The sequence below is a fragment of the Calonectris borealis genome, chromosome 14, assembly GCF_964195595.1.
Source record: "Calonectris borealis chromosome 14, bCalBor7.hap1.2, whole genome shotgun sequence".
NCBI classification, from domain to species: Eukaryota; Metazoa; Chordata; class Aves; order Procellariiformes; family Procellariidae; genus Calonectris; species Calonectris borealis.
This window is the reverse complement of record NC_134325.1, coordinates 9,471,615-9,498,960: the sequence shown is the minus strand read 5'-3', so window position 1 is coordinate 9,498,960 and position 27,346 is coordinate 9,471,615. Positions and strand designations below refer to the sequence as shown.

At 44.5% G+C, this 27,346-nt stretch overlaps 2 protein-coding genes across 2 annotated transcripts in view; one reads left to right on the top strand and one right to left on the bottom strand.

Annotated features, from left to right (window-relative positions):
- The window catches only part of SBF2 (SET binding factor 2), a 320,494-nt gene that overhangs the window by 24,924 nt on the left and 268,224 nt on the right, over window positions 1-27,346 (top strand). The window contains exons 4-5 of the mRNA XM_075163145.1: window positions 15,864-16,039; window positions 16,659-16,706. Of these exons, the coding sequence (XP_075019246.1) occupies window positions 15,955-16,039; window positions 16,659-16,706 (133 nt within the window). The 5' untranslated portion in view covers window positions 15,864-15,954. The remainder of the gene's footprint in view (window positions 1-15,863; window positions 16,040-16,658; window positions 16,707-27,346) is intronic.
- On the bottom strand, window positions 10,693-12,830 carry ADM (adrenomedullin). Its single transcript, XM_075163156.1, has 4 exons — window positions 12,675-12,830; window positions 11,974-12,084; window positions 11,541-11,681; window positions 10,693-11,025 (listed from the first exon to the last, which is right to left on the bottom strand). The coding sequence occupies exons 2-4, from the start codon at window positions 12,069-12,071 to the stop codon at window positions 10,716-10,718; spliced, it is 549 nt and encodes a 182-aa protein (XP_075019257.1). The 5' UTR covers window positions 12,072-12,084; window positions 12,675-12,830; the 3' UTR covers window positions 10,693-10,715.

The window sequence follows — 27,346 nt, the reverse complement described above, 5'->3', positions numbered from 1 at the left end:
TGACGGGGATGAAGGTCTAATTTTATTTTAGCGGTTTTAATAACATTCAGCTATGTTACATTTTAAAGCTGCCTAATTATCAGATGTAACATCTGGGATACAGTATCTATCGGACTGTGTTTTATCCAAACTGGGCACAGATACAAGAAAGTGTTATTTGTATTTATTAACTGGAACATACAGAGAAAGGTCAACACTTTCCCTATTCATCCTTCATCAGCAGAGAGGCTGGTGAGAAAGCAGGGTAAAAGTAAAACCCCTTAATGAACAAAAACTTGTGACTTCAAAAATATGCAAGACACATGAAAGCAAAGAATAAGCTTCTTACCCATGCATTTCTTTCTTCTATTAAATATCGTTCAGTTCAATTATACTCATAGAGCACATCACAGACCTCTGCTGTTCTTAACTGAAGTTGAAAGAAGTGGTTTCTCTCTTGCTACAGTGGTTGACAAGAAGAAAAACATTAAAACACTGTTCCTAAACAAGCAGCAGTTAAGAGAAAGCAGAACATGGTTAAAATAGTTCCCATTAATGTTTTATTCCACTCTGCAGCACCCCTGAAGTAGTTAAACCGGTCAGTTGCTTCTATAACCCTCGCAACTATTTGTGATAGTAGTTACAATTACTGGCCCTTCAATGCAAGTTGTTCTGCCTTGTGTCCAGAGATTTTGTGAGTCTTTCTCTTTTGTTATCTACACTGCAAGGCCCCACAGAGAAAAGTTAACTCTCTTCTAAACTTATGGTCCTAGAGAGTTTCAAGCTGCTGCTTGAAAAGGGTGTGTGGACACATACCTTGAACAATCCTGTTGGTATCTCTTACTGTGTATACGTATGTTTCTATATCTATATGCTCTCATTAGCTAGTTTTCCATTCATCTGCTACAGCACTGGCACTGTTCAAATTCCCAATATAGCACAATAGAGTGGCTTTTCTTGCATGGAGGGGATTCTCAACACAGAAGCTTTATTCATAATAATATAAAAAATGTCTGACTGGGTTAGAGCAGTAGTCTGTCTAGGCCAATGTGCTGCCCCCACTATCTCCTGCAGTGAAAGGAGATACTGTTTAGGGACATCATGTGAACCTAGCCACTTCCTGTGGTCTATTCTTCTCATACTCTCCCAGCATCATTGGACTAAGTATTTTAAAGAACACACCTCTACCTATTCCGTATAGTATCTATCTGTTTTGATACTGTTATCTGAGATACCTTCTCATTTTTTTTTGGACTTACTGATGCCGCCTATCTCCACAGCCTCTCAGGACAAGAAATTCCAGGAATTCACTAACTGCTGTGTAAAAAAAGTATTTTCTTTTATCAGTTTTAAACCACTTCCCTGCTAGTTTCAGTGAGTGCCCCACCCTGCCCTAGTTGTAATATTGCAGAATTTGATGAATGACACTTCTGCGTTCATCTTATCTGCCACCTTAATGATTTTGTAAACCTAAAGCACTCCTCAGCCTTCACCTCTCCAAATTGGAGAGTCCCAGCCTTTTTAGTCTCTTCTCAGAAAGCAGCCACTTCATCCCCTTGACCCTTTTCATTGCTTTTCTCTCTGCCCTCTGGAGATCCTGTAGAGATCAGAACCGCGTGCTGAACTCAAGGTGGAGGTGCACTGAGGTTTTATATAGTGCCAGACTGATCCCTCTGTCATGTTCTCAGTAACCTTCCTGATGATGCCTAACATACTGACTTCTGGCTGCTGCTTCACACTGAGCCAGAAGATCACTTTTCCCCCTTCAGCATCTGTGATTTGGCCTATAGTACTTATTCTCTTTCTAAAAGGACTGGGCTTTTCCAGTCCCTTTCTCCACCATAAATCTTTTTTTTTTTTCCTCCAGTCACATTTACTTTGAATACATGAGAGCTGCCAGAGTTAAAATCCAGACTAATTCAGTGACCTGTGGCTTCAAACTACTGTGTTTTTAACCAGAGAGCAGAATGGAATCCTAACTGGAAACCAAAACTGGATCTGGAACAGAATTTGAAATACCATTTTGAAGCCCTTTTCAAACATCCCCTAGCAGATATTTGTGCAGTACAAGGACTGTTTAGACTGGTTTTTTGCACAAGCCTTTGTTTCAAGACTGTAGCAAGGGTGTCCTGGCTGTTCTGTGCTGCTCTTTAGATTCTCACTGGGCTTGTTCACGCAGGGACCTGCCTCCAGTGATCTCCAGTAAAGCCTTTAATGGAAAAGGACTGGCAATAGCTTTGATTCGTGTTCTTCTGTATCTGTCAATGGTGTGGTTATTACTAATGACGTGCCCTTTAGGAGACAGTAGGCCTCAGTTTCTCAAGCCTTTTCCCATCAGTCCTATGGTGTGCCTTACTGGGTAGGTATGTTTACATGTATGTGTTTCTGTGTTTCCATGATCTATATTTGTGTGTGTGCATTCATCTATGGGGTAGTGGTGGTTCAGCCTGTTCATTAGTCCTGTCTTCCACTCCTCTGCCTGAACTGTCAGTAGTTAACTGCAGTGCTTCACCTTATTTGCAGCCTTACCTGGGGCCTTACAGATTTAGGCAGAGGGAAGCTGCTTTGCTGGCCTGGGGCAAGGAAGCAAAGAGGTAGGCTGAAGTAACTTCCTGGCTGAAGGTCCATGCTCCAAGTGTGCCCCATTCACACAACATTTACATTGTCGTATTTATAACCATTCATAATAGAGTATGTAATACGTAAGCTGCGTGGGCTAAATGAACCAACTAGTGAATCACTGTATAACCAGTATAGAGCAAATTTAACCAGCACTGATTCCAAACCAGAAGTAAATAAAAAATGTACCATTTCAACTACTTTTTTAAAACCCATTATGAATAAAGGGCTGAATGTTGTATGTAGGCATCATATAGTATACAATTTTTTGAAGAAACTCTACAGTCATAGAGATGAAAAGAAATATTTTGATGGAAGGCTCATTTTTCAATGCCCGTTTGAGTTACTCAGCAGGATTAAAAATAAAGTTTTAAAAATCCTTCACATAAGCCAAGAGATCTTTACAATCTTTTACAAGTCATCTCTACTGTCTTTAGCTTCCTCAGGTAGAATTTGAAGAAGCCTTTCATGCCAGATATACTACTTCCTTCTTGCATAAGTGATGTTTGATAATGTGTTGTAATAAAAACATTTTGCAGCAGGTTATTTATTAAAATAAGAATACTTGTATTATACTAAGTATATATAACTTACATAATTATATCAGAGTAAATACAACTGTGATTTCAATCCAGTATAAAAATGTCATTGCAGAAAATATTCCCTTCTGTTTGTAACAGCTAGAGGAACAACTTCAGTTCTGTGATCATAGAAGCTGACAGCTCACACTACTGACTACTACTGAGGTGGTGCGTTGTTTATACCTTATTTAGATAGATGGGAGAAACAGGTCAGTCTGATTCATCACACTGTTCTGATTCCTGCCTTTTAAAAAGCTCTCTGTCTAGAAATGAAGAGCATGTGTACATCTCTCCAATCATGAGTTCTCCTGAAAAGGCAGTACTGGTCTTCCTAACTTAGCCTTCTTTACTCATCAGTAAATAGGTAATTCCTGTCACACACAGGAGCTAGGGTTCTCCTTTGATCCCTTCATGTCACACCTTGAAAACTTTATTTTCTCAAAAAATGCTGCTATGTTCACTGTTCTCTTGGTAGCCCACAGTGGCAAAAGTGGTATCAGGATAGAAGTATCCAGGCATCTGTTGGGCAAAGTGTAACCCCTGAGCTTGCTCAGAACAACAGAAAGAACAGAATTAGTTTCCTTTCTCCATCTCCTCAGAATATGTAAAGGTATTGTGCTGTTCCTGCTTTTTCTGAGTAAAGCCCAGGAGGAATGAAAAATTTGAGTCTCTGCCTTACTCAGCATATTGGGTAACCAGCCCAGGCCAGATATAAAATTATTTTAAACACAGGCCTCCCTGCTGGCAGCAGCACTGTGCCACTTTGACATCCAGCAATAATTTTAAATGAGAGTGATTTATTTTTCTTTAGAAGGCAGCAGATGGCAGCAAAGTTGTACAGATGCGCCAGACTAGTAGAAGAAGAAAAATATCTTAGTACACATTCTAACAACATTCCATGGAAAAAATGTATCATTTGTTTCTGTCTGTCTTGCAGCGTTGTTAAGACAATAAATCAGGTTTAATGGCCCTCGTGCACTTGTAACGGGTTTTTTTTCCCCCATTACCAGGAGTTAATGAAATCAGATTGGGGCGAGATGATGTGAATTATCACTCAGTAAATTATCTTTTTCTCTGCAGGAATCACTTATTTGTGCAAATCTTTTTATATCCTTCATTAAACAGATACTGACTGCCTTGTGCAAATATTATCACAAAGTGCTAGACTGTCTGTGTGTGCACCCTGACTGATGCAGGAGTTTTGACTGCCAATCTCTGCTGTGAGCTGTGTACACCACTCACTCTCCCATTGGGTTGTCTGGAGTCATTCTTTCCCAAGGCTTCAAAATAGGTGATGAGATTTTTTTTTTTAAGTAGAAAGAAGAGAGAGAGGAGGAAGGAAATGCTACTATATAAAGTCATAATGTTTAAAACACTCCAAAATCCTACTGCATTAAATAAAAAATGAAGTCTGGGTTTTGGACAAGAACACTGGAAGTTTCTGGGATTCAATCCCTACTCATGAACACATTTAGCACCGCACTTGACACATGTAAGTTTGTTGAAGCTGTCATTGCCAGCAGCACCACATCCACTTAAGAGGAGCAGCAATGATCATACATTGCTGGACTCATTTCAGATTGAACTGAGAGTCTGGATTTGAGTTACTTCTTTTCGATAGAGTTCCTGTCCCTTACTTCTACCTTTTAGTAGTTCCTTCAGTTTTCAAAACCAGAACTTGTGAATAAATGAAGTATAAAGCAAAACTTACCATACAATCTTTCAGTATAAAAATAGACATGTTTTTGAAAGAAAGCTGGGGCTTAGATTTTTTTCCTGCTGAAGTCAGTAAAGTTTTGTTTCAATTAGATGGGATCAGTCTCAGGCTAGGGATTTGGTGTTGAGATTCCTATCTGGCTCACCAGTTCATCACCACCAGAATGTCTGATGTCTGTAGGCAGTAAGGAGACTAATGATATATGCCAGTTGCATATTTTTCATTTTGTTTATCAATAAAGGGCCAGACTATGAATTTGTTCCTTATGCAGAATGAGATGCAGAGCTGCAGAGCCCCAGGAAAAAAATTACTTAGAAAAAGTGACTTAGGAATCCTCTGAGAGTTTACTGCTTTCTAGCAGAGAACCACAATAGAGTCAGGTCATGTAAGGGGAAATAAGGAACCCACACACCCTTTTATCCTCTCCTGTAATGGCAGTGGGATGAATTACATGGTGGCCTTTTAGTCTTTGAGTGTTAAGGTTTCATGATAACTTCTGTGACAGTAACCACCTATTAAAAGAACAATAATCATGTTTGTTTGATGAACTGCTTAGTTTGCTCCTGAACTAACAGATAAGATCCCTTATGTTTGTTCTCCTGTTTCTGCCAATACTACTGCATGTCAGAGATTAAGACCCGGACATTTGTTTGTTTATTTTTACACCATGTTAGCAAAGTATGAAGAAAATATAAACCATTTTATAATTGCTGGAAAAGTTGCATGTAATTTGCAAACTCACAGATCTGGGAAGTGATAGTTGACTGAAAGTATTGGAAGAATATTTATTTTGCAAACCTATTCTAAGAGTCAGAATTTATTACAAAATATTTGCCTTCAGCTGGGTTGGACAGATCTTTCCTGACTTTGGAAAAACCCAGGCTTTTGTAAGTGGATGGGAGACTCAGGAAGGTCTAGTTAAATGTTTGGTAAAAGTTATCACAGAATCAAACAAAGTCAAAAGATTTCATTTGGCCTCCTCATTGCTGTTGCTGTTGCTGGGAATTTTGCAAGCAAAACACTCCAGTCTTATCAAATCATTAACATTGATTCTAGTCTTAATGGAACCATTTGTTTTTCATTTGGAGACATTATAGTTATCAAGCATTTTGACTAGTGTATATAGCATGTAATAAAAAGGCTTTTACACAGCAAAGGTCTTTACCTCATGAACAAATTATGCTCCTTCTCCTCATGAAGGATACACGGCCCCGCTCCAAAGAATTAAGTATTTAAAAATTAAAACAATTTCTAAGCGGACACAAATTATTTGGTGAAAAAACCTGTTCTTTAAGAAATATTTGGATAATAAAAGCAAACCCTTGTGAACACAATAAACAAGTTTAATTAGGCATAATTGGATTTAGTTATTGGTTGTACTCAGTCATGCTGGAATTTTTTCTCCTGATGCCTGTATGTTCTATACTACTTAAGAATGATGTGAGATAATATAAAACGGTATATTGACAGCACAAGGAAAATATTTGGATGGCTGTCTGGAGTTGCCATTATTGGCTTTAATTATGACTTTCTGTCCTTTGGGTACTAAATGAGCCAGAAAAGGCTTCGTATGTGCCAAAGTATTCATTAGTATTCCCCTTTCTGTCATTGTACTTGCAGAAAAAGTTTATATCTGGCACCTGACTGCAGTTCTTATTAGCACGGACCAAGATGCTTTGCAGATTTTGATAATCATCTGAAAGTACACCAGTGTCTTTACTTTTTGGATACAGTAGAAGTTGTTCCTAGGTAACAGTGGCAGAATTCTTCGACCACTTTCTGATATAACTGGAGAACAAACATTTTTCGCAGTTCTGCATGTGATGTGGCTGCTTAAAGTAAGTTTTTTGGTACCAACTGGAGAAAGAAAAATAATTACGTGTTTCCCTCTTCAAGGTTAGGGGACCTGCACTAGGACTTTATGGGAAAATGCTTGTATATGAGCATTTTAGGCCCCTTGCCACCATTCCATATAGCACTAATAATGGAGCCACAAAAATCTTTCTGAGATAAAAGTAGCCTTTGGAATCTATTTTGGTAATAAAAAATTGTCTATAGTGAAGTGCTTTTTCTTTGCCATAGGGTGTCTCTAGGGTAAGTACAAAACAAAATAATAACTCATAAAGAATATTCCGTGAAATCTTCTGACACTTCACTGTGGAGGCTCTGCTGAGAATGTTGACCACTCCTTTGGCATCTGCTCTTGAACAGTCTGGTGGACAAGGATGAATTCCTTCTCCAATACATATTTACCATTGCAAAACTTAATTTTAATTTAGAACCTTGTTTGAACTGAACTTGTAGTCATGTTTTAAGCAGCAGAGATTTTAATCTAGTTCATGTATGGATTTCAACTACTGTTTAAAGGTTAGTGCCCAACATTTTGCTTTGTGGGATGTTTGTAGTGAAAAGATGATTAGCCAAAGTTCTTCAGTAATGTCCCCTGCTTGGGCAGGAGGAAGAGCTTTCACCTGGACAGCTCTCACCTGAGGCAGGTGCAGAAATGGATGAGGAAGGAGAATGCTATCTCTATATATTTTAGCCCTTACAGACCAGTTCCCCAAAATCTGGAACTCAGTTTGGGATATAGGGTTAGCTGTGCAATGGGAAAGAGTCCGTGCCTGTTCTGTCATTCTCCTCCATCCTATCTAGCCTAGCCTAACTAGGTTAGCTAAAATACACGGTCATAGTATTTCCAGGGTTTACTTTTCAGCTCCATACATTCAAAGAATGTGCTGTCTTCCAGGTATAGGGCTACTCACTATTTTCTGGCATGTCTAGTTCAGCAGTGTTGGTCTTTACACTTTAAAAGACATGGTTTGGGAGATTGGGGGGGGGGGATGGAGGGAATTTAAAAAAAAAATCTTTCTTTTCTTTAGTTGCTGTTTATTGCAACTGTGGAGTTTTGCTTCTCCCTACAAGCGCGGCAGGTGGTGCTCTTGATCCTTCCAAACAGAAATTGCACTTACTAAGCTCCAGTAAGGTCAGAATTATGCCATCCAGCACCAGCTTGCTGGTTTTAGCCCCGTCGGATTAGCCCAAGGATCTTTCAGCTTTGAGTGAACTGTTTTCTATCAGTGAAAGGGAAAGGAGGGAAGAAAAGGTATTTTAAGTGGGGACTTGGGCAGTAAATGAAGAAAAGATCCATACAAACAAAAGTAGCTAGTTGGCAAGTACATACTTAACCACGCTATAGCCCAATCCAGCCTTATGTCCCAAGTGTAGATGACAAAGATGCTAGCTGTGTAACCCAGTAAAACATTGTAGCTGTTAAATTGTATGGTTCTGTTGAAGTAATTTCAGTTGTGCTATGCACTTCAAGTAAGATCACGCTTTCACCTACACATTGTAATTTCCCACCGCAAGCACCCCAAAACTTAGAAGCAGCAATTCTAATCTCAAGATCTTTCATGATTTGAGAATAGCCACTTGCTTGTTTCTTAGCTGGCAGCTGTAATCTGCGCTGAAAATCATGCATTTGCTGTCACCCCTTACATCTTACAAAATCTGGATCAGAAAGGCCAACAGCAGTAGAGAGGTAAATTCTCTTCCAGCTGTTAAGAAACAGATGGTAATTAAAACTGGCAAGTGTCAATATCTATGCACTTTCTTAAAAAAGAATATTTCAAGTGGAAAACCTGCCTCTCAAGATTCCAAAATTCTTAGTTGAAAATGCTTAGAAAAGTAACTAAAAATAGGCAATTCTGAGCAGATCTTCAAAACTTTGGGGAGAAAAAGCATTATGAATATATGCCAGGTATCAGTCAAGTGGATTCCTACCCAAGCTTTTTTGCAGCAATATTCCTAGAAAGGCGTCACTGCCAGTTCTTTTAAATTTTTCTTGTAAATATATGTTCCTTAAGCACTTAGTATTAGGTAAAAAAAATATGCCCATTCATTTATTCTAGCAGCATTTAGTGCCGCTGTTCCCCAGTCCTCTCCTGTATATGTTAACTATGTTCAGAGATACTGTAAAATAGGTGAAATTGTATGTTTTACCCAAGATGTTATTCAAATACACTTGTTTAATGTTTGTTTTCTTGCAGTGCAGAGTAGACACCAATAGATGGTGCTGTTGGTGCATTAATAAGATTCAGTTTCCCATTTGTTTTCTGGTCTGTGGTTGGAATTTGTTGGGGTTTTTTTAAAAAAAAAAAAGAGAGAACAAAAAAAAAAAGAACAAAACAACAAAATCCCTAATGCTAAGCTTTTATCCAAGATGTTCTGCCTGCACTGAACCGGTCACCGTTTAACTTTAACCTGAACTGTGGCCCAGGAAATCCTTCAACATAAATAACCTTGGAAGCTGCCATGACCATTTTTGGAACGTGCTCCCTCAATAAATCTGTTACTTTGTTGTGCAATGTTGAAGTGTGCAGTTGTTTCTCTGATTAATTAGGGCAAAAAATAAACTTGCACGATCAATCCAAGCTGTGACACGTTTCAGTCCTGGCTGGAACATGTGGGTAGAAAAGGCCTTAGAGCCTTCTAAACAGATCTGCCCCGGGATTTTAAGATGCATGCTTGCTTTTGAGTTTACTTGATTTGACTAGATAAGGTGGCTGCTAACAAAGTCTGTAACTGAAGAGTTTTAGTCTGTCACAGAACTGCCATGCTAGGTTAGTAAGGGTAGGACTGAACACAGTGAAAAATCATTCATCTTGACCACCTGCCCCACTAAAGACAACATAACAGAACTGTTTTATGTAATAGTGTTTATTTTATTTCACATATTACCCATGGAGAACAGCTGATACATTCTCTACATCTTCCACCAGTCTGGAATGCAAGATAAAAAAAGGTATGGAAAAAGAGTTTAACGTTTGACATTCACGATATGAAAAATAGAGGGGATACAATGTTTTAAAATGCCCTTATGCAATATATATATATAAAAAACGTATAAAAATAAAATATATTTTCCAAAAAAAAAAAAAGATACAAACAAGACATGACACAGGACAATCTTAAATATAGATACGTATCTCATGATCCACACACACCGCACTTATAATTAACAAAAACCACGTACAATTGCACTTTTCCTCTCTGTGACGTTCAAGTATATCGCAGTCCCCGCAGGGACTAGTGAGTGTCCGATTCCCTGCCGGGTGCAGATAACGCAGAGGGTAGAGCAGATGTGGGCGACCTGTCCTTGCCGAGGGCTGAACGCGCACCCTCACATACTTGGGGGCGGAGGGCGAGGCCGAGGCCGCGGACCCCGGGCCCGGGGTGCCGCGCAGCGGCCGGCGCCCGCCGGCGGGTCCCCCCGGCCGCGGGGCTCCCCTGAGCAACCCCTCCTCGCGGCAGACGGGGCCGGGGCGGCTCTGAGCGCAGCCCGCCAGCAAGGAAGGCCCGGCCCCCCCGGGTGCAGCGGCGGGGCAGGGGGCGACATGGCGGCCGGCGGGGCAGCGGCGCCTCTGCCAGCCGCGGGCCGGGCGCCTTCCAGTCCCAGGCGGCGGCGGGCGCAGGAGCCGGCGGTGCCTCGCCCGGGGAGGGTAAAAGAGTCAGTGACCGCCCCGCCGCTGCGGCGGGCGGGGGGAGCAGCCCCTGCGCGTCCCCAGCGGGACGCGGCCTTCACAGCTTCCCCGCGCCGTCTCTCCGCGCCGGGCGCAGTCGGGGGCCGCGGGACCGGCCGCCCCTCGTCCTGCCGGGCCCCGGCGGCGCGGCCCGCCGCTCCGCCGCCCCCGGCCCGGGGAGGGCGCGCCGGGGTCCCGCCCGGACAGGCGCTCTCCACGAATCCGAGCGGCGGCGGGAGTCCGGAGCGTCCGTGCCTCAGTCCATCCATCCGAGACGGCCTCGGCCGGGTAGTGCGGCGCTCAGACCCCGAGGACGGGGGCGAGGGGCTGCGCCCGCCGCGTCCGGGGGCGCCGCCCGGCCCGGGGGGAACGCGCCGGGCTGCGACGCTCGGGCAGGGAGCGCCGCCTGCGGCCGTAGCCCTGGGGGCTGATCTTGCTGGCCGGGGCGGCGTCGTCCTTGTCCTTGTCGGTCAGCTGGTAGATCTGGTGGGCCAGCTTCTGCACCGTGCACGTCCCGAACCGGCACCCCGTGCGGATGGCTTGGAAGTGGGGGAAGCTGTTAATGCTCTGGCGGTAGCGCTTGACGCGGATGTGAGCATCCTCCCGGCTGCTGCGAGGCAGGAAGAGAGAGAGCGGGCTTGAGAAAAGCGCAGTGGGGCCCCGGAGAAGGGGACCCAGTGGGCCCGGGGCGGGGAGGGCAGGGAGCCCCCAGACTGGAGGCGGGCTCGTCGCGGCGGTGCAAAACTCCCCCCTACCACTCCCCGGCTCTGCTCTCCGCCGAGCGGCGGGAGAAGGGCGATCTGGTCGCAGAGCAGAGCCTGCTGCCGATGGGAGGAGGGGCCCCGCCGTTTTATGGCTGTTACTTTATCTATGGATCCAGAGCTCAAGTTACTATTTATATTTGACTTCCACAGTAAAGGCGCTGCTACCTCCTGCCAGCTGAAGAGCGTGGGGAAAGGGAGGCGGGAGGCTGCTTTCAGCGCGATGTGCAGCCCGGGCAGGACCTGTCTCGGGGGCTTGGGGGATCTATAGCGAGAATAAGCCTAAACACCCAGCAACGAGGGGACCCTGAAACTTTCCACTGCCTCGAGCAAGTGCCCGAGCCCAGAAGGCGCTGGAATTTACCTGGGATGCGAGACTCGGGGATCCTCCTTCACGTCCTGGGTCCGTATGAGCGGCTGCACGTCGGCGGCTGCCCCTAGCCCTCGGAGTGCGCCCGAAGGCTTCACGTCCCGCTTGGCTCGGCTCAGTGCCCATTTCGTCCAGCTGAAAGGAGCGCAAGAGAAGAGGACAGCCTGTTAGCGCAAGTCTGCAGGGCAGGAGCCAACCCAAATAGATTCGAGGGGCGATAATCTCTGCCAGCGCCGAGATTTTTTTTTTCTCTTTTTTTTTTTTTTTGATGTTTCCTGAAAGGGCATGAGGCCTTTAGGAGCTGTGCAATTCCCGCAGGGGATCCAATCCCTCCGATCACGGCCGGAGCCCGGCGCGGGGGCGCGGAGGCTACGCGGCTCCACGAGCGGGGCTGGGCGCTGGCAGGAGGGCGCGCTCCGATACTCACTTTCTTTTGAACTCTGTCGCTATGTCCACCCTTGCAGCATCCACCCCGAAGAAGGTTACAGAGCCGAGATAGAGCAGGGCTACGTGAACTAGTTTCATTCTGGCTGGGCTCCTGGTGGAGGGAAAAGAGAAGAACTGTAAGCGTGGTTGCTAGTAAAAGTCAAGTAAGGTCTGTCCTTTATTTCTGGTGATTCCAGAGAGCTCCTTCCCTCGGAGAGCCCCTAGGCTACCGGGGACTGTGTGTGCAATATGAACCAGAAGCTAATATTTGCTCAGCAACTTATCACAGAGTAAATAACAGAGCCTCCAAAGTTTACGTTTGTCGAGAGTTTTACTTGCAAAGACGGCTGAAAACCAGCCGGATTTCCAGAATACCCCCAGCGGCTTGCACTAGGATTTAGCAAACCCATGAGATTAGAGAGAACTGGCTATCAGACGCATCGTTTCCAAACTTCAGCAAGTGTTTTGCTGCCTGGAAGTTTATCCCCTGATAGCTCATCTTCCCACTTCACACGCAGAACCAGATAGTTCTGGATCTTATGTTGTAAACTGCAGCTGATGCCAAGAGCCAGTGCAAGACTCTGCAGCATAACTCCAAGCTCTTCAAAACAGTCCAGATTTAGTAGATTTTTACTTCCTCTCCACCTCCCCTGCACCTTTTTTTGTGGTTGTTGTTGAAGGAGGAAAAAAAATAGTTCTTACCTGACAGTGAGGATAATCCACTGAGACAAATGTTCTTGTAGTAGCGATCCGAACTTGCAGGGTTTCCTGAGGAGCGAGAACTCCTTCTTTGTGTGTCTGAAGTAACCACTGCCGAGCTGCGCTCCACCGCTGCCTTTTATAGAGCAGCGCGGGGGAAGTGGGTGGACCTTGGCGTGGCTGGGCGATTTTTCTTTGACACTTACCCCCACCCCCACATCCCAAGCACTTCTTGATCGTTCTAGCGTGGATTGGGGGCAACACATACTAGGGTACAAATAAGAGGATTATTGAAAATTATCTTAAACAACCCCCTTGGTATTTTGTTAATTATAACGACAGCTTTTAGGTGTGGATTCCGAGTCATGGCATAACTTGCCAAATCTGTTAAGCCCCTCAGTCTGTTTTTCTGGGGACGGACTTTTTAACTGCCGATATATAATTATGTTTACACGGTCTGTAGCATAATTGCTCATTCTAGGCATCTTAACTTCGGGTGGGTGAAAGCAGGGGAGTAGGAACTAGACCCGATCAATTTCAAAATCCATGCAAATCCATCAAATAGCGAAGTTCCAAAAATAAACCCATATTTGGACAATGTGAATTACAATGAGTAACTGTAATGAATGCCAGCCTTCTTTACATAAGTAAGGAGGTGACAAATCAGACATCATTAATATTTATGACTCAACTTGGGTGCATTTCTTATCTAATAAAATTATTATTTACTTGATCGATTCAAATAAATCACAATTTAAATAGTTTTGGAAGATGAAGGTTAGAGCGCACTGCTGTATCTTTGAACAAAGGAAGCGGTATTGCTTTGGGACAAACACAGGGTCACTGAAATGCTTGGGGTTATGGACGCCAGGGAAGACTTCCCGTGCGTCGTTTTATCCCCAATCCGCAAACCTTTGCATACGTGAGCGCACTTACTTATAAAGCTAACCCAGTGCGGGATCAAGGTCTCCAACAGCATTCTCCCGGCTGGCCAGCAGCAAAACCTTAGTCTGCCCACCTTTTTGGTTTTTTACAGTCTTTAACATCTTTGCTCCTGCAGGGAGCAGAAATACAGATGTCCGGCTTCGCGGGGGGTGCTGGAAGCCAGCACCAGAGGGACTGTTTCTCTACTTGCTTGTCACTTGCTTGTCGCAATGCAAATTCAGCGGAACCGAGGTAAATGGCCAGGAGACCTGCGCCCTGGGGCGTCAGGATCCCCTTCCCAGCGAGAGATACTTGTGAGGGAGGAAGGAATAGACTGGCGTGTGCGAGATGTTTCTCTTACATCTTGCCCCAGGCAAAGTGTTTCAAAAATTAGGTATGTATTCGTGACTCTGCCTTTCTAGATAGCCGCGGTATATAACAACACCCTGGAGAGGTATGTGCAAGGGGATGACGGAAACTTTCCTGTGCACGGCTGACTCGGTCTAAGGTGCTCCCTTCCTCACCAGCAGCACCCAGGCATCTGGCGGCTTCTGTCTCCGGCATCTACCTGTACGGGGGCAGGCTGGCCCGGGAGCCGCCACCCCGTTCGGCTGCCGCCCCTCCGACGCTCTCCGCACTATCCGCCGGCACCCGCCAGCACCGCCGGCAGAGAGGGTCACTCACTCTAGCTGTTCCCTACCGCATCCTTCAGCCGGCCTTTCTCCCCCGAGCCTCCGGCGCGGCTCCCGCGGGGCGGGACAGTTTGCCCGGCCGTGAGCTGGCCGACGGGGCAAGCCCAGATCCGCTCCACCGCCGCACCTGCCCGACCAGAGCGCGGGGCGGGACGCGGCGGCGGCTCCGGAGGCGCCGAGAGCCATCGGGGCAGCGCGGTGGCTGCCCCAGGCGGGGGGCGCAGCAGGAGCCGGTCAGCCCCGAGCTCCCCCTCGTCCCTTCCGCCCGCCGGCTCGGGCAGCTCCGCGGGGCCGTAGTCCCGCTGCCCCCCCGCGGACCGTGCTCCGGAGCAGAACTGCACAGAGCGAGAGGCTTGGGGTGTAAACTCAGGGGGGAAGAAATGGGAAAATAGGTGGTCTAGAACGGGACCGTATCGTGGCCAGAGCTGCACAACTGCATCAGACCACGATGACTGGATTTTAGAGACCTCAGGAGGCAGCTCAGGCTCGAGCGAGTTCGAGCGTTTCTTTGATCAGCAGAAGTTGAAACTGAATCTAGCCTTTGAGAATGAGAAGGCAGGATTTTGTGTCATGAGCATTGCTTTGGTTCAGATTAAGTCTCCTGTTCCAGTAAAAAAATCACACACTTCCTCAAATGCTGGAAAATCCCTCATTAAAATTCTTGGCCAAACGGAAAGTGCATTTTGTATACTTTTAGGCAAACAATGCAGAAAGAATCCTATATTGGTTTAGGAATAGTAACAATAGTAGTAACACACTCACATGTGACTTCCATAGTGACTACAACTGTCGTTTTAGTGATACAAAATTAGCTCGTTGAAACTCACAGGGTGGCAAACCTTGGCACATAAATTATCAGTTTGTTGCTGATGTGATTTGTGAAAGGGCTTCAGCAGGTAAAGCTGGTTCAAATTTAACACAAAACATTATGTTCTTTGTTCAGATGCTCATTTTGTTCTTCCTAAGCACTTGCATTCCTGTACAGTTTTGAAATAAGCAATAGTCACTGAATTTGTACTATGAGGTAACAGTGGCCCCTTATAAAATTATTTTGTAAATAGTGAGTTTCTATTTCGAAAAAAGTTATACAGAAAGTTCCATGGAAATATTATTCACAAACTATTACTCTGAGGTCATGCAGTTCAGCAAGCCTGGGCTCTCCTCTGAAGTGTAGGGTCTCCTCTGGATGCTGCCTCATCCATTGTGGGGAAGTTGGCCTGGAGGAACATCCAGCTCTTGTACTTGTTTACTGATTATCTTGGGCGGTGTCATTCAACCTCTCGGTGTTGCCATATGTACAAAAGACTTGACAATATGTATCTGCTCTGGCAGGGAGATCATGAAGATTAGTTGCTGTACAGCATTTTATTCAGGCTGAGTTTTATTCCAAAAGCAAAGGTCCAAAATCTGTAGGCATCATTGGGGAATCAGTTTGAGGCAAATATTCTGTGCTGATTATGCAAGAAAATTGTTGTTTGAAGCCAGTGGAAGTGCCTTTGCGTGTTTCATTTTGGGTTTAAAGAAATTTTACTGAATTCGTATGCCATGAGTATGAATATACTTGTTTATATTTCAGGCTGTATGAAATCAGCAGAAAGATGATACTAATAGAAGAATGACACCCCATGAGGGGTGTAAAACCTCAGTCAAGCTCCACATGTTAGTGCATGCACTCAGCCAGCTTTGTCTGTGCCGAGGGGACAGTGACAAGGGACGATCCCATTTCTGCTAGTCCCATTGGAGGTGCTTTCGGTGAGCTTTACGTCTGTTAGGTTTGAGTACATTAAATAAAGCCTCCTAAATGAGGGTGGGATACATATCGTTAGGGGAAAACCTGGTCGGGGTCATGGCTGCTTTCCTGTTCTGGCATGGGGTGGGGTGACACTGATTTAAGGGACTGCAGGCAGAGTGTGACCTTTATATTTCCTGAAGGAGGAGTTGACTAGAAGATACTGTGAACCTTCACACCTTTTTGGTGGTAAGCGCACAGTCTGAGTGTGGCAACATTGTCACTTGTGCGCTTTCAGTCTCCTGGAGGGGCTGCAGCCCCACAGTTCTTGCCCCAGGATAAATATGTGGCTGCTGACTGGGTCCTTCTGGAGACCTAGGCCTTGATGTCCACCCAGAGCCGCTGCTCTGTAAGCCCCTTCATCTCTTATGAGGAGCCAGGCTACTCTGCTGCAACAGAGGGAATTATGGGTTTGGTGGTCTGGCTGAAAGTTCAGTTTACTTTGCATTAGACTTTAGGTGAGCAAACAATCTGTCTGCTCCACTTCCTCATTTGTCCTATAAGAACATAAGATTGCTCTATACTAAAGGGAAGTTAAGGAAGTAAGTTACGGATAACTGACTCCTTTTGCTGTCCATGCAGGTACACAGCCGTGTTCAAACCCAGATGAACCAGTGCCCTTCCTGTTACGTGAGTACTTAAGACATGCCACTTCTTACAACATGCTTTATAAACTAACCAAGCTTTGGTTATACTGGTCTAGATGAAAGAAAGAGCAAGACTGTAAAGTGGGTGCTAGTAGTATTGGGGAAACAATAAGTAACATCTTCTTCTTGATCCAGCATTTGTTAATGCCCTGGGAAAAGTGTTATGTGATATTCTCCGGCTAGAAGTGCTGGCTTAAAAGAGCAGTGGGACTTAAGTGGTGAGATTTGTTATTACATATTGAACCTTTTTATGAGTGCAGATATGATAACCCTAAGGTTCCATTTCAGCTCCAAATTAGGTAATTTCTTAGTGTCTCTAAACTTTCCCTCCAGGTTTAGCTGTACAGAACATTATCCATTGCTTTTGTAAACTGTTGCATGTCCTGGCTTTGTGCTGTTGAACAACTGCAGCATTCTCCCCTCGGAGTTATGGCGATGAGCTTTATCCTTGCCCACCTCACAGGGGTAATGTGTGGCTTCATTAAGATTCGCGTTCATTTGTTGCTACTTCAGAAATGCTTTTAATCAAAAAGCTCAGTGTTTTGAAAACAGCTTTGTGGGTTTCAATCAATAAAGTCTACAGGATCATGAACCAAAATGCCTGTGCATAACTTAGGAAAGGTATTCCTTCTTCTAGGTCCTACCTAGTATAGGAAGTGACTCACCCCACAGAGTGCATCTCTTTCTTGAAAAGTATATTCAATATTTTCGATGTATGTATTACGCATTTTTCTTTACTCCTAAAGTTAACAAGCAATTTATTAAGGTTAGAACTTTCTACATGGCATCTGACATCAAAACAGCTGAGCCATGAAGTTGATTACTCCAACGAGATTTCGACCGCTGCCCTCCACTGAGAAGGCACAAGCGAGAACACTGTAATTGATTGTCGAGGCTTGTCGACCAATTTGCCTCTGGGTTATCAGCAAGACACTGCATCGGTATGTCCCAGCTAAGTAGGAGGTGTAAGAATTTCATGTTTGAAGCAGAAATTTCTGTGTGAAACTGCTAATGACTGTCTGTTGAGTCCCTCGCGATGGTGGATTGTCAGGAGCAAATCCAGTGAATTTGCTAAATTTCCATCTGCACCAGGGTACCCACGGCTGCTGCAGCTCCTCATTGTAGTGCAACTGATGTCCTTTGCGTTGTTTGTTCTCTCTGTGCTGTCAAACAGGACGTACGTGGAAGCTTATCAGAACGTTTTGGCAGACTCTGCCAGTTAACCAAGCGCTGTTCTGTCAGACACCTTGTTTATCACCAGCATCTCTGCGACTGCTGGCAAGCCCGCCAGGCTTTCGAGGGTGGGAGTCCAAAAGGTGTCGGCCTCATCTGCACGTTATAAATAGCAACACGAAATCTCCCCGCTGCCCTGCGGAGCGCCCTGGCAGCCGCCGCGTCTGCCCAGACCAGCACGTCGGAGGCCATGAGGGTTACGTCGAGGCGCTGCCAGCCGTCGCCCCATTAGTAGCCAACGCCACCGCCAGGCTCCCACCCCCAAGTGCTGCGACCCGCATGGAAGGGGGCACCCACGTCGGCCAGAGCGGAGAGGAGGACGCGACAGGTGGCAGGATCGGGCAGCCGCGCCGCGTCCCGGAGGGCAGGGCAGCCTCCTCAGGGCGCCGCTGCCGCGCCTGCTGGGGACAGCGGCGGGGGTCGCCACTGCTGATGTGAGAGAGGGCCGGGGCTGAAATCCCTTCCCCGTCACTCGGCTGCCTGTCAGGCGGGCGGCGGGCACCGCCACAGAGCCCAGCCGAGCCGCGCGAGCCGCGCCGTTGGGGCCGTTAGCGCCGCGGCAGCTGCGCGGGCCGGCTTCCCCGCGGCGGCATGTTCCGCACATCCCGGACAAAACGTAACCAGGAAACATCCTAAGTCTCGATTCCCGAGGCTGAGCTCGCGGGGGATGGCGTTAAGTTCGCCGCCGGGTTTTATTTTCGCACAGCCTAAGCGGGGGCGATGCCCTTCCCCGGCAGCTCCTCTCAGGTGAGCTCCCCGCAGAGGGCGGTGAGGTGAAGTCCCGCTCAGGCACCCGAGTTTTCCCGAGTGTGCAGATCGGTCGGACCTGCCGCGTTTTTTTTTAAGGGAGAAATTGTTCCGGCCCTGCGCGGGTACTTCACCGGGAGGCTGAAAGGAGACAAAGCCCACCGCGGGCGGGGAGGGTCTGGGTCCCCCGCCTGGACCCTCCCCGCCCGCGGTGGGCTGCGAAGCGAGGCGATAGCGTTTGCACTGCTGACCCCCGATGCCAGCCGGCGGCCCGGGGCAGAGGGGCCGTGCCGCCTCAGCCGCGTGCCGCCGGCGAGCCCTCAGCCCACGCCCAGCCCGGCGGGGTCACGGCGCAGCGGTCTTGGCGGCGCGCAGGCGCACAACGCGCCCGCGCCTCCAACATGGCTGAGGTGGTGCCGCTTCCCTTGCAGCGGGCGCGGAGGGGAGGATGCTGAACCTCCCGGGAGACGCCGCCGCCGCCGTAGCAGGGGTGGTGAGGCCTGAGGCGGGCTCCTCTCAGCCATGGCCAGGCTGGCCGACTATTTCATCGTGGTGGGCTATGACCACGAGAAGACAGGTAGGTGTGGCTGCCCCGCGGTGCCTGGCCTCTTCCCCCCTCCCCTCGTTCCTGCCCGGCCCCGGCCCCCTCCCGCCTCCGGTCGGGCCGCAGGAGGAGGAGACTGCCGCGCACACGGGGCGCGTGTCCGGCCGTGGGGAGGAGGGCGGCTGAGGGCAGCGGGGCCGGCCTCACCCCCGCGAAAGGGCGCAGCGGTCGGCAGGGGCGAGGGAAGGGTTAATCCCCCTTTCCTGAGGCGGAGCGTGCCGGCGGGAAAGCGGAGGGACTGCTCTACCGCCCGGCTGCCGGCTGGCCGGGCCTTGGCACCTCCGGCTGGGGGGGGCGGCCTCGCCTCCGTCTCGCGGCCTCGGCCCACCTGGCAGCCCCGCTAACCCGGCCCCGCGGTGAGCGGAGCATGGCGCGGGGCCGGGCGGGCGGCAGCCGGCCGGGGCGTACCCCTGCGGCCTTGTCCCGCGGCCCCGGCCGTTGGAAACGGGCAGCGGTTCCTTCGAGAAAGCGGGGGCAGCTTAAAATGCCGCCCACGGACGTGCACAGCACCGGCCCCCTGCCCCGACCGACAGCCGGTGCCCAAGCGGCCGCTCCCGCTGGGCAGGCAGCGGAGGCCGGCTGGGTGCTGGGGGTGTTTGTGCGTGCCTGTTTCCCGAGTCGCCTCTGCAGAAAACGGCGGTACTGGTTGCCGTTCGCCCACCTTTGTACTGTTAGCTGAGGCACGTACACCCGCGACCTCAAAGGAAAACAAAGACTGAGGGGTCTTGGAAAGCAGTGGGGCTTTTTGCCCGTTTTGACCGGGGCCTTACAGCTTACTGCCTGTTGAAAAGGTGCCGCAGCCAACGCCTGGGCAAGCGCTGTGGCACTCGGTAGGCTCTTCAGGAATGGCTGCTTTTCTTAGAGAATCGAGATGTTTTCTGTCTGCTCGGGTGAAAGGAAGGTGGTATTATGTGCTATCGTTTTGTGGGTAAAGAGAGAGTGGTTTCTGTTATGTAACTTTCTGTTTTAATATCACGTTTGTTGCTGGAGAGACCTTAAATCAGAATATAAAGTGATTTGAAAATGAAGTGATTGTCAGCTGGTATGTGTTTGTGCTGGGTATTTCAGAACAATTCTTTGAATGTATGTTGTTAATAAACATTATTTTAAACAGTTGAATGTCCCCTAATTTATTTGACTATGCATAAACCAAACAACACTCAAGTTTGTTACTCTAAGTAATTCTTTGAAGTAATAATTGCGCGTAATCTGTCTTTGTTCATTCTAAAAGTGTAGCTTTAGAAGATCTCAGTAAGATCCTTTCTTTTTTTTTAAAGAAATAGAATTTTCAGAGAAATCATTATATCTATGTGTTTAAAGATACAGTGGCTTACAAAATTCTGCTAAGGGTCTCCTGGATTTTACTATACTGGTATTAATTATGGCGTGATTCCCCCTCCCACCCCATTTGGAAATAGACTCGTCCTAATGGTAATGGCAAATTTATAAGACATGTGAAATGGAGAATACTTTATGTTAAAAATAAAGAACTCCCCTTTTGCCTCTGTCTGTTTGGAATATTTTCCTCACAATCGTAGAGAGCCCAAATCAAAACAAAGAAGCAACCAAAAAATCCAGGGATGCTTTTAAGGAGAAGACGAAGCAAGTAGCCTGCCTTCTTAAAGGGTATGATCAATCTGACATAGCCACTACATGAAATAAAATCACAGATTATATTGGAAAGCTTTATGTTTGTAAAATGTCTTCATCTGTAGCGTTTAAGTATGTGTTTAACTTCCTGTACATAAATTGTCTCATTAAGTTTAGTAGAATTGCTTGCATGGATGAAATTGAGCAGATTCAGAAATAACTCCAGAACCAGAACCTTAATTTGAAAAGGTCATGCCCAGAAAGTAACTGTTTAGACTTCATTATTTAAATTACTTGTTGCAACTTTAATGCTTCATACTAAAAATGCTTGAAGGAACAACATTCTGTTGAAGACTAGGCATTCATTGTTTTCCAAATTCCTTTACCCCCACATGCGATCCCATAATACATGGAGTACCGACCTTTCTTTTTCTTGTAAAAGTCTTGATGCATTTATTATGCTTCCTTCTATATGAAAAAGCAGGGGCAAAGATTTCTAGGATTGTAGACTTATTACCCATGAAGCTTTTAAATTTTAAGTATGGTGGTGGTTTTTTTTTTTAATCTTCAACAATGTTCTGGCTTGGTTTTAATATGTTTGATTTTAATGTTGAGTGTAATTACATTTTATAGTGTTTTTTTCCAGGAATAATCTGTGGAATATCTTTATGTAAACAAGCAAACAAAAATTCTGTAACCTTCCCCCTCTTTCCCAACCTGTATGTCAGCAGCAGTTTGGATAATATGCACTTGTGGTTAGTAAGAAAGGATGTTTGTAATAATGACTGTTCTTCCAGAAAAGCCCTACTGCCTCTGCTATCTCTCTATAGCAGCCATCATCTGCTCTGACTTCATATGGGTTATATGGATTTATTTACGTGTGCCAATATCTGCAATATACTGAAAATGTGATAAAGGTATTGCTTGCCTGTGCAGATTATCTAGCTTTATTCAAAAACATTCACTATAAATATCTAAAGTGCTGCATTTGTGCACTTGTGCAATTTAGGAGCAGATTTCTAGATTTTTCTTGTTGCGGAAAAACTTTGTTATTGGTGCTACAAGTTTTTATCCAACATAGTCAGTCTTAACGGGATGTGAATGTTTTTATTGTCCTCAAACCAAAGAGAGTATCCTCTGGGAGTCAAACATTTTAAAGTTCATTCCTGTTCCAGTCTAGGCCTATGTAAATTGACGTTACTGCAGTGTTAGTGCTGTCATCTCTATTGTGTTAAATCTTCCTTTCATTTTCAGGTTGCTTTAGGATGCTGACCTGCCAAAAAGACCTTTCTTGCTGAGTATTTTGCCTGTGTTGTGGTATTACGTTTTTTTCTGGGTTACTTTTCTGCTAATTTTTCAAACAGGGGTGGCTCACCAGGATGTCAGATGAATGCCAGTATCAGCATAAAGGAGGAGCAGGAGCATACAGGAGGACAGATCACTGCAGCCTGAATTTATGTCAGCTTAAATGGTCCTCGAACTTCGGGCACAAAGATGTTAGTCAGGTGCCTTAGTCTCCTACATGCTCCGAGGAAAGTGCCTCAGTGCCTTTGAATAGTTCGGGAACAGGCAGTTTATTTGTGCTTGGCAAGATGCGCGGAGATACAACCTGAGTTGAGAATGAGCTTTGCTGTTGACAACTTAAGTGTCAGTAGACTTTCAGGCACATAGGAAGTTAAGGAGAAGTCTTTGTGTTGTAAAGGATGATCTGACTCACCTAGCTTTTTATGTATTTCAGGTACAGTTGACTGTATTCCTGCTTAAAAATTAGTCTATATCTTTCACCATAAAAGTAAGCTTAAATATATATTTTTAGTTGCTGTTGTGTATTTTAGAAACTCGTTCTGAGCCACTACAAAGAACTGCAATAGCAGTAGCTCCTATTGGAAGTTCATGTTCAGTGTCTTGACAGAGTCAGAGAAACCAGATTCAATAAATCCCCTAGATTTAATAAAAACCCTTTTTTTTGTTCTAACAGTGGAAATTGGAAGGTTTTCAGTGATACGCCAAGGTTGATTGCTTTACTATGTTTATTTTGCATTCAGCTGAACCTTAACTAAGGTAGATGACCACATTTTTCTCCAACATATCAGCACAACATAAAGCTGTTATGTAACTTACTACAAAAGGCATTTACAGACGTCTCAGAAGGGAACAAAGGTGCTAGAAAATGTAGGCACTCTGGGTTAAAAGCTAGAAAAAATCCCAGAAGACCTTACTGTATATCCATTTTCTTTTTCCATGGGTTTTACAGTGTGTTTGATGTGCTTCACCAAAAATTCCCGTTTAATATGTTTGCATAATGGAATGTGGATAGGATTAAGGAAGAACACAGATGTTTGCAAAGATCACAGAAGGGCATGAGAAAATGCCTTTTTGCTTTGTTTGGTTTTGTTGTTACTGGTATAAGCCATAATAATAAATTTATCCTTGGAATTTACATATGGTGGTACTTGAAAAAGGTAAAAGAGAGAACATTTTGTGTTTTTCTTAGCTCAGCAACTGAAAGGTAAGGTTAAAGAAGAGAGAATCAAATACTCAGTTTGATTAATTTGCCCATACACCCATAACAGCTTTCCTATAGGATGCTGTTGTGTACCCAGCAGTTAACTCTGAAAACCTGCGAGATGGAGTGAAATGTTTTCTGTGAGACTTGTTCGCTGTAAGAAGACAGACTAATGTTTTGTGTTCTTGCTTGTGTATGCAGTTGCAATGTGTATGACAGAAGGCTTGCAACAGTATAGCAGTTTTATTTGGCTGTTGTCATAACTGATAAATGCAGATATAACATGTGTAGGCTCTGTTGTGGTTGTTCCTGTTCTGATTTTTATCGACTTCTTTTCAGGGGAGCCTTTCTTGTCTAACATAGCTTCATATCTTGGTGGTTTTTGAAACTAGACAAGTGATTGATGATAGAGTGGGAGAAGTTCCTAAGTGCAGTTGTCTGATTCTTTTATTTTTTTCTGTGAGCAGATTTTGCCTGTGAAGAATATTATTTTCATTTTGGGGGGTAAATAGCATATAACGAGGATTTTTTGGTGTATTTGTTGTATATTCATAGTTGGGCATTCCTCTAGGCTAGTGTGTATATAAGGAGTGGATGATTTCTTGGTGTCTTGGTACGCAATCTCTGTAAAACAGAAAATGTAGAAAAATAAGGGAATCAAGCTGTTACTTCAATGGCTTTATCTGTGCTGCAGCTTAATTTGATTCAAGTTCAATTTAGGGAAATCTCAAAGGGAAAAAAAAAACCCAACAAAAACTAAGTCCTTCTTTTTGTGGCAGAAGAATTCTTGTAGCTGTAATTTAGCGAAACTTCAAGTGTACTATCAGAACTGAAGCAGAATGCAGATATGTAAGGAACTGTGTATTGGTAAGAGATTACTGTAGTTGGCTATGTCTGGAGAAGGGCATGGGTGCCCGAAAGCTTTTCCAAACAAATTAGTTGCTCTAGTATCAGAAATTATCTCTTTCTACAAACCTTGTCCTTGCTCATTTTAGTTTTCAAATACAACAGTCTCCACAGTCTCCACAATACCATGCTGAAACAGAATGAGAAAATAATATTTCCATTGCATGTGTTTTTGTTTGTTGGTTTTGGTTTTTTTGGGGGGGGATGGTGGTGGTATTTGGTGAGATAAGGCTATCTTGAAAGTCTGCTTGGAGGAAAAAAACCCAACACCACCAGTATTTTTTTTTTTGATAGCATGTCTTCCTAAAATGTATTCAAGCAGTTTCTTCTAATATATAATTTTGACTAAAAAAATTATTGCTACTTTAATTTATGGATTCACTATAACTTTGGAGAAATGTTAAAATTAATACAGATCTGTATAAGTCGTCTTTCCCTCAAATGTCTGCTAATGAATATCTCTAAAGAACTTGGATTTGAAACTATTTGCTCACTCGGTCTTGCCATCATAACAACAGCAGCAATAAAAATACTTTTTTTTCAGCCTTTCAATTTAAATTAAGACATTCATGGAGGCTGAATGTTTATTCTGTAAGCTATCTTCATTTGTCTTAAAATGCGAGGACACAGATTCTGTTGAGGGAAGTAGCATTTCATATCTCTGGGGATATTTTAAGACTAAATTGCAGTAAAGAAACTCTCTCTCCCCTTTTCTGTCCTGGATTACTTTGTGGATTATCTTACAAAAAGACACTTTCCCTGCAGTGTGTTCATGGAAAACAGTTTGTTATGCAAGCCTGAATGCTATTTAAGCACTGGCCGCCTATAACTGCGAGCGTATTTTTCAGTGGGGGGACAATAAGAATGACATTTAACTCCTCCAACATCACAAACATAATAGTCTTATCTTATAACACTGAGGAAGATAATTATACTGTTATGGTAGTTCATTGACATGAATTTAAAATACCAGCTGCCTCCCCAGCTACTGGTACTTGCAAAGTAAAAACCAAAGGAAAACCACAGTCACTGTGGAATCATTTTAAAATGTGGAGTGGTAGATTCACTGTTCAACCTTGATAAATGTCAGTGAAAGTTGTATCTTATAAAAATATACTGGTAATTAGGAAGTCTTCCTTTGATTCATCTCTTCTTTTACTCCTCCTTTGCGGTAACATGAGATTTTCAGGCTTCTTGCTTATATAGTGAAAAAAATTATTTGTAACAATAACACTAGCATTATTGATGAGGTTAATTTTCTTCTGCTTGGTGTTTTGGGACTTGTATTCTAGTTATATGTATTTGTTGAAATAAATTATTCCTTTGGTGTCAGTGGTATGTTCTGAAGTTAAGGACAATCCAGTTAGTGTTGATTGGGATTTGGCAGCTAAATCCCTGCTCATTGAGCCAAAAACATGCTTGTTATTGCTTATCTGTTAGTGATTAGATACATCGTGATTTCATGTCTCTAAGGTTTATAATTTTCAATGTTCTACAAATTGTATAATATGAAAAAATGCAATCATTGAACATAGTTTGAGTTCTTTGTTTGCTTTGTAGTAGTAGGTAACAACAAAGTAACTAATCACAAAATTTCCACTAAACTGGACATAGGTAACAGACTCTTAGTACTGCAGCCAAAACCAGTAGTTGGTGACAGTTAGTACAGTCTGAGGTTTTTGTGTAGCTATAGTAGAGGAATGCTAATACACAGAAAATACAAAATCATCATAATTCTGGATACAAATTCAGGACAGCTGCATACAAAACCACATTGGACCCTGGGAGACCTCAGTGGATAAAAAGAGACAAAGGAATGTTACTGGGGTTACAAAATCAATCATTCAGAAAGTTGGGGGGGGGGGGAAAGGTAGGAATAATGTCCTTTTAATGTGGTTGTATGTTGTTTCCTAGGATTTAAAAATGCAAAACCCAGAAAATTCACTATCTGACACTTGGATAGGTCTTTAGCAAGATTGGAAACGTCTTTTTAAATGGTAGACTTGTACGTTGAGTCTAATGGAACAGTAACTGGAAGGAAGATGAGACATTCTGGCAGAGGGTTTCTCAGATACTTGCGGATGCAAAGGAATGACAACTCTTCTTTCTAGAATCTTGACTTCAGTTGTGGAAAATTGTGCTTTGGAAAATGGGTTTTGTTGAGTTACTTTTGCCAAATGCCATAAATATTAATGCCAGGAGTATTGAGTGTTGTGAGTTGGCAGTGTCTCCTGCAGGCTCTGTAGTGGGCTGCATATCGCTTCGATGTGGTTTGGGAACCCTTGCTCTGTTAGACAGTGGCCACTCCTCCTGCTTACTTTGTTTGACACATTCTGGTATTTTAGAATTCTTTCTGTCTTCTAGTTTGGTTTTCTAGGTTTACCCCAGAAGAATCTCTGACCTTAGTGTCTCTCTCTCTCTCTTCCTCCTTCCCTCCCTTCTCCCTCTCTTAATCTCTGTTTAGCCATTTTTATCTACTCTGTGTTTTTCTGAGATGAAGTCCTCTTGTCCAGTTAATCCAATTTCTTGTGGTTTTCATCTTTAAATAATTATCAATTCATCACATCACAAACACAAAGGCCAGGTTTCGACCCTGCTGTAAATTTTGGGCCTAAAAGAGTGTTTGCTAGAATTTTAGTTTAGGCAAAAAAGTCCTTTTCCCCAGTCTTATTTCTTAGAAACGGAAAAAGTATTTGGTGTAAAGTTTTCTGAAATAATTGAGCTAGAGACAGATACTAAGCATTCAGACTTAAGATGGTACATTTAGTTTGGCTAAGTAAGAAATAATTGAAAATAGTTATAGAATAAGAGGTTAGAGCACCCTCAGTAATGCTTATGGCTGTTAGCCATTTGCCTATCTGAAAAGCATTGCACTCATGTTTCTTCTTAGTTTCTTATAACTGCACCAGTTGTAGCACAATAAATGTTTTAGCTTGATCGCTGAATTGTTAAAGTCTTTCACATTTTAAATTTGTACATTTAACACGTGTATTTGTGCTTTGGACAAAGAAATACAGACTCGTCCTTTTTGTTGACT